This window comes from Protobothrops mucrosquamatus, unplaced genomic scaffold, assembly GCF_001527695.2.
Source record: "Protobothrops mucrosquamatus isolate PMUCROS unplaced genomic scaffold, P.Mucros_1.0 scaffold125, whole genome shotgun sequence".
Classification (NCBI taxonomy): Eukaryota; Metazoa; Chordata; class Lepidosauria; order Squamata; family Viperidae; genus Protobothrops; species Protobothrops mucrosquamatus.
In genome coordinates, this window is record NW_015386492.1 from 742509 (window position 1) to 749680 (window position 7172).

Genomic DNA, 7172 nt, shown 5'->3' on the forward strand with positions numbered 1-7172 from the left:
AAAAAAATCAATAAAGTTTGTTTATAAAAAGAATTACTGATTCTAGTGACCTTAAAGGAACTGCTGGTCTGCCTGACCCAAGAGTAGAGATTCAGTTTTAGCTTTTGCCACTTACAGGCTTTCCGGTATCATGTGTTCTACTGGGAACAATTCTTGAGTCCTGACACATCATAAGTCAAATTTATAGCCAAGACATGGGAGTTTGTGTTTGTTTCCTTGAGATTTAGAAAAGGCATGTCTGATTTTGCAAAACAGGAAAGAGAAATTCACTGGTTACAAAAAATAGCAATAGCACTTGGACTTATACACCACTTTATAGTGCTTTACAGTACTCTCTGAACAGTTTACAATGTCAGCATATTGCCACCAACAATTTGGGTCCTCATTTTACCAATCTCGGAAAGATGGAAGGCTGAGTCAATCTTGAATCAGTCAGGATTGAACTCCAGGCAGTGGGAAGAGTTAGCCTGCAATACTGCATTCTAACCACTGCGCCACCACGGCTCATAAAAATATTGTAAATAAAATCAGTATGCTTTTTTTTGTACATAGAGTAGCTCCGAAACCATACAGCAAGACAAAGTGCAAAGGAGCTAGCACAGGAATATTGTCTGAAAAATCAGAACAATTTTATGGAGTAGGCTTTTGTTTTGCAAAAATCATCTGTCCTGGAAATTTTCACTCAACATTAAATGAAAATAAACAAACTGCTTGCCAGTGTGTCACAATGCAAATCCCAGGATGGGTAAAGGATGCCCACTTTCAATGCAATTCCAAGCTAGCCAGACTTTGGGAAGCTTTTTGGAACTGAATTGGCTCTGTTGTTTGTGGCCAGAATCCTACTGCCTCTCTGAGAATATTCTCAGATGCAGTACAAAGCAACCATTTTAAGTTTTCCTAACAGAGTTCAGCCTTAGGAATGTCTTACTGACCTGTGCTCCATCTGCTTCTGTTTTCAAAAGATCGGAGGAAAGTTGGTTACAATAAAGTCCGGTGGGTCTAAGAGCTGGGTCGTTTACCTGAAAACAGCATCAACAAGACACAAGATGAGAAATTAGAAATTGTTTAATAAGCTTGTCACAGGAGAAAGGAGATAAATGAAAACTCAAAATCAAAGGGAGCTGCAGGCATCATCTCAGGTGACCAATTCACTACAAACATCTGTCTTCCCTGGCTTGAGGAAAAGCTTTGCATGGGGTATCTGGACAGAAAAAGCAAGTTAGCCCAGTGCTTGATAATTCAATGAAAACAGTATTTCTTGATCAGGCTTGTTCCAAATGGTTCCTGTTTTAAATACCATCAGCTCCTCAGCTCTCAGCTTACTCATGTATTTATTATTGTGATTTTATGCCCCATCAAACTGGCCAACTCTAAGCAGCTTACAAAAACTGTCAAAATACGCAAAATAGTGGAGAGGAAACAACCTGGAGGTCTTTAGAATAATAGAATCAGAAGGCTGGAGGGGACCTTGGAAATCTTCAAGTCCAACTCTTTTCCAAGGCAGGAGTCCTTTGTCTTTAAAAGCATTTTGGCTCATCTATTTATTTATTATTAAATTTATATGCTGTCCATGTCACTGTTTGAAGTGATTTTAGGCAGTTAAACAACTTAGTGGGGGTTAAACAACTTAAGCATGGCTCACTGCTGTTTATAGGCATATGCGGAATATGGAAGGGAAGCACAACCTGAGTAAATCTGCTGGGCAGATTATACCTTTGCTTTACAAGCTTGACAAAGACTAAGAGCACCTTAAATCTTCAAATGTGAACTCTGAATTCCTAATGTATAAACTAAGCTTTTTTTTTTTTTTTTTACCCTCAGCTTAGATTTAAGATATGCTTTGAGGCAAAACCTGCAAAACCTTAGAACATTTACATTCATGTCATGTCATGTCATCTTGAAATCTACTAAATTCTTCAGCAGAACTGGATCTGCTATCTTGAACTTCAAAAAACTTTACAGTAAGGAATAGGAGACAGCAAGGGGTAGAAGTGTACAAGGGTCAGATTTCCAAGGCTAAAAACCAGTATATGCTAATTATACCATTCCAGACAAGTGGCTGTCCAGTCTCTTCTTAAAAGCCTCTAGTGATGGAGCATCCACAACTTTTGAAGGCAAGCAATTCCACTGGTTGATTGTTTTCACTGTTAGGAAATTTCTCCTTAGTTCTAAGTTGCTTCTCTCTTGATTAGTTTCCATCCATTCTGGTGCTTTAGAAAATAGGTTGACCCCCTCCTCTTTGTGGCAGCCTCTCAAATATTGAACACTGCTATCATGTCATCCCTAATCCTTCTTTTCACTAGAATAGATAAGCCCAATTCCTGCAACCGTTCTTCATATGTTTTAGCCACCAGCCCCCTAATCATCTTTGTTGCTCTTTTCTGCTCTTTTTCTTTCCAGAGTTTCTACATCTTTTTTAAAATTGATGACGAAAACTAGATGTAGCATTCCAAGTGTGGTCTTACTAAGGGCTAATATTTTGAGACGACTCTTTGGCTAAGTCCACAGGAGAGGAAAGGAGACACATCTGGATACACTGACCTGCTCAGAACATAGCTGGTTCATGCCAGGCATCTGCAATGAGTTCATTGGCATTTGCCCAGCCATTGGATTCATATTTTGGGCACTGGCATTTCCTCCAGCCATGGAGACTGTGATGCTCATGTTGTTATACATTCCCTGTTGAGCTGAGGAGGGCTGAGTCTGCCCAGCCTGGCCGTATACACTGCATTTGAAAGAATGAGGAACAGGAATTACATACTGGGATAGGTTTCTTTCGAAACCAGCTTAATTTCAAAAACATGTTAAATTGTACAGCAGACAAATTACATATTATTCTCAATCCTTCTGCACCAGTTCAGAAGAGCAAAACTAGCCGGTCCATCCAAAACAGATTTGCTATGATCTATCTGAAATGATGATTTCAAATGTTTTCCTACCTTGAATAAATAATTTTGAAAAAGAAGACAGGAAAATCATTTGTGAATGATATGACACCATCTAGAAAATGTTAATAACAGTAATCTGACCAGTCCAGCCTAAAAATATTTGAAGGAATACCAGGAAACCAATAATAAAGTGGATCTAAGTATAGTTGATTACAGGTTTCAAGGATTGTCAACTGTGTACTCTGAGGAATGGAGCATCAAGGTAGTTCATCACCTTCATCATCCTCACTGCAAATTCTAAGTTGTCTAACTATTGAGCAGGCAGGGGTGTCTGGTCAAAAGATATCAAAAAAGTTGGTATTAAAGGTTAAACTACGAGCATCTGCATTTGAGAATTAGGCTTACGTGTTGTTCCCCATAGTTCCTTGCTGCCAGGTCTTCATATCAGGTGACTGATACCCAGGTGTGGGTGGGGCAGACTGCAGCATGGGGCTCTGAGATGGAGGGATCTGAGGGGACATCAAGGGACTACTAGGACTGAGTGATGGGGCAAAAGGTGCTTCACCTTGCTGACCCATTCCTGAAATGAAACAACAACAAAAGGTAACTGGGTTAATTCACAGGACGATGACAACCACAATATTTTATGCCGTAAACTTCATTTATTCAAATCAGTGTTGGATTAGAATTGAAGCTTGAAACACAAGTAGCTACCCATTAACAATAACAAGAGGTTGAGAGGCGCAAGCATTCTGGAGTGGGGTGGAGATGGTGAAGATATTCATTTAAATCACAAGTATGCAACTTTTTAGACAAAGAGCTCTATTTTCACTTTTGAGAGATTTGTCAGCTTTAATTAAATGTAATTAATTAAATGTACTTTCATGTAAGCCAAATTAAATAAAATTCATAAGATTTTATATTTCTCCCTTGTGTTCCATTTAAGATGACAATATGCTGCAGGTTTTGGAATACGTTGCAGGTTTTGGAGTGGCTATGGGTATCACACACAAGGATTTGGGGATCTACAGGAGCCGTGGTGGCGCAGTGGTTAGAATGCAGTATTGCAGGCTAATTCTGTTCACTGCCAGCAGTTCGATCCTGACTGGCTCAAGGTTGTCTCAGCCTTCTGTCCTCCTGAGGTTGATAAAATGAGGGCCCAGATTGTTGGGGGCAATATGCTGACTCTGTAAACCACTTAAAGAGGGCTGTAAAGCAGCCATGCTGGCTGAAGAATTCTGGGAGTTGGAGTCCACAAGTCATAAAGTGGCCAAGGTTGGAGACCCCTGCTGTAAAGCACTGTGAAGTGGTATATAAGTCTAAGTGCTATTGCTAGATGTAGCTTCAAGTTATACATCTCCATTTCAGAATTCAGTATCGCTTCTCATCTAATGGGTTCTGCAGGACTGTCAAGTACTACACATACCCTAAGTGTGTTTCACAAGAGACTACAGGGAACAAGCAGATACTATTATGCCTCTCTTTTAAATCATTTTTAACTTTCTGGAAAAACACCTCTATGTTTACCCAGAAGCCTCTGAACATGTCCGAATCCTCACATTCTGAAATTGTGTCAACTAACTGAAGTATCACCTTTCCCAACATTCAGCAAGTCACAACGGAGCAAACTTTCCTTAAAAGATACAGACTGAGACACACCTGATCCGGAATACTGGAATATGTTCTGTTGCATCTGTGGGTTCATATTAGAGCCAAACTGTCCTCCGACGCTTCCCATCATCCCCCTGTTCACCATGTTGCTACGATTGGCCAATGCCACTTCGGGGTTTGGTGCCAGCTGGGAGAAAGGGCTGGTGGATGTAGGGGGGTTTCCAGGATTCGTACCATAGTTGGGGGGGAAAGGGAATTGCTGTGGGGGACCCTGGGGAAGGCGCCCAGCTGTCAGCTGCACCGGAACCCCAGCTGAGGGAGGAAGATTGCTCCCAAAGCTTTGCTGCTGTCTCATCAGCATGGCTCTCTGCTGCATGAGTTGCCTCTGTCGATGCTGCTGGCTGTAAAGTTCACGATGACGCTGAGCCAACATCTGTGCATTCAGAGGGGGCTGAAGAGGAAGAAGAAAACACAATAGTGGTGGTATTCAGGTGAAAAGCCACCTCCTCAAAAGGTTGGACATATCAAGTGTTTTTGTTAAGGAGCTTTCACAAAGCTCTCACTATTCACATTCCTCAATACTCTGTTTTCCACCATTTCTCACACCTCTTTATGCAAAAGTGCAGAGAAAGGGGAACCAATAGTAGCAATGTAGTACCTATTAGTTTGTATGTACAAGCATAAAACTGCTGCACAGAATCATCAAAACAGCTCAACTAAGTGAGTCAAACAACAGAAGTATACATATTATTCCATGGCTATTTTTCTTATTCACAATCACTTACTCATTCATGCACTGTTTAAAACCACTTAATTACCTGGATTTTGCCATAACAGAATAGGAATGGTCGTTAAACACTATGGTTAAATGGAGGTTCCAGGTATGGAGATAATATACTTGTGTGCAGGACGTGGAATATGGGAACTGCAATTGCTATTATGCTCTGCTCAAGGACACTTATGAAAAGCTCCTTTATTATATCATTAGGCTTGTTATAAGCATGGGATTTTATCATTTAACTATGTACCCATAGAGATTTAATATATTATAGATCTCATCAACTCCTTAGGGAGATTAGAAAATATAAATCAATGATATCTGGAAACATAGCAAGAATAATAGACCCAAGCCATTAATCAACTCCTCTCATTATTGAAGGAGAAGGAACATAGTTCTTCTCTGGTAAAGACAAAAGAATATGAACAATGATCTTCTGGTCTGTCATTTGACATCCCTGACCCCAGGAGGGGTCTCTCCTTTTCCAGTTATAATCTAAAGCAGGGGTTCTCAACCTTGGCAACTTTAAGACTTGTGGACTTCAACTCCCAGAATTCCTCAGTCAGCAAAGCTGGCTGAGGAATTCTGGGAATTGAAGTCCACAAGTCTTAAAGTTCCCAAGGTTAAGAACCCCTGATCTAAAGAATTCCAGCTTTCCGATTTTTAGTGCAGTTGTTAGCTTGAAAAAAAGAGGGAGTGGAGAAGCATCAGCTGTTCCTACTTCTGCTTGTCTAGAAGAACAGCTCTTTTGGTCTCTATCACTATGCTCATTCATTCTTTTATAATCCAATAGTTTATTGCTCTCAAGACTGTCTCTTCTCCATACAGCTTGTTTTGAAAATCTATGTTTGTGATCTAGCCAGGTGCTCTCCATCTATGTCCACAACAGCTATGTTGACTAGGGACAAGAGAGTACAGGTAGTCCTCCACCTATGACCACAACTGACCCCAAAATTTATGTTGCTGAGCGAGACATTTGTTAAGTGAGTTTTGCCCCATTTGATGACCTTTCTTGCCACAGTTGTTAAGTCAATCACTGCAGTTGTTAAGTTAGTAACACAATTGTTAAGTGAATCTGGCTTCCCCTTTGACTTTGCAAAAGGGGATTACATAATTTTGGGACACAGCAAGGTCATAAATATGAACCAGTTGCCAAGCATTTGAATTTTGATCACATGATCATGGGGAATGCCACAATAGTCATAAGTGTGAAAAAATGGTCATAAGTCACTTTTTCCAGTGCTGATGTAACTTTGAATGGTCACCAAATGAACTGTTGTAAATCAAGGACTTCCTGTAATCCAACACAAGAGGTGGGATGGGACTGTCAAGTTGCAGAAGTGTGTCCTAAACTTTGCTAACAAGGACTCTGGGCTAGGATGTTGACACCTATCTATCTATCTATCTATCTATCTATCTATCTATCTATCTATCTATCTATCTATCTATCTATCTATCTATCTATCTATCAATCATCTATCTATCTATCTATCTATCTATCTATCTATCTATCTATCTATCTATCTATCTATCTATCTATCTATCTATAGGGAGTTCAGACAGATCGGTCTGATTGTGAACACCTTGACATTTTCAACTGCCATACTGCAGTTTTACTCTTTTTACAGTATCTCTTGCCTTGCCGCCCCCAACTAGGGGCATAGAGCAGGCTCAAGTTGCAACTGCGAAATATTTTTATATCCAAATTTCTTTTTTCTGACAAAGAGTAAAGAATTAAATTGGGAGACTAAGATGGACCATTTCTGGCTTTTTTGCCTTCATCAGTTAGCCATACCCTTTATGGGATTCGAACCTGGAAAGTTATACATACTAGGCAGTGATTTAGCCACTGAGCCACAGGTTCTCTTCCCCTCTTTGCCAGCAGAGTCAAGGGA

General features: G+C 40.2%; 1 protein-coding gene across 1 annotated transcript in view; it reads right to left on the bottom strand.

The window, feature by feature from the left end:
- Window positions 1-7172, bottom strand: part of NCOA1 (nuclear receptor coactivator 1) — a 98469-nt gene that overhangs the window by 11214 nt on the left and 80083 nt on the right. Inside the window, exons 14-18 of the mRNA XM_015812979.1 lie at window positions 5106-5157; window positions 4548-4950; window positions 3294-3468; window positions 2542-2725; window positions 933-1019 (exon numbers count right to left, since the gene is read on the bottom strand). Of these exons, the coding sequence (XP_015668465.1) occupies window positions 933-1019; window positions 2542-2725; window positions 3294-3468; window positions 4548-4950; window positions 5106-5157 (901 nt within the window). The remainder of the gene's footprint in view (window positions 1-932; window positions 1020-2541; window positions 2726-3293; window positions 3469-4547; window positions 4951-5105; window positions 5158-7172) is intronic.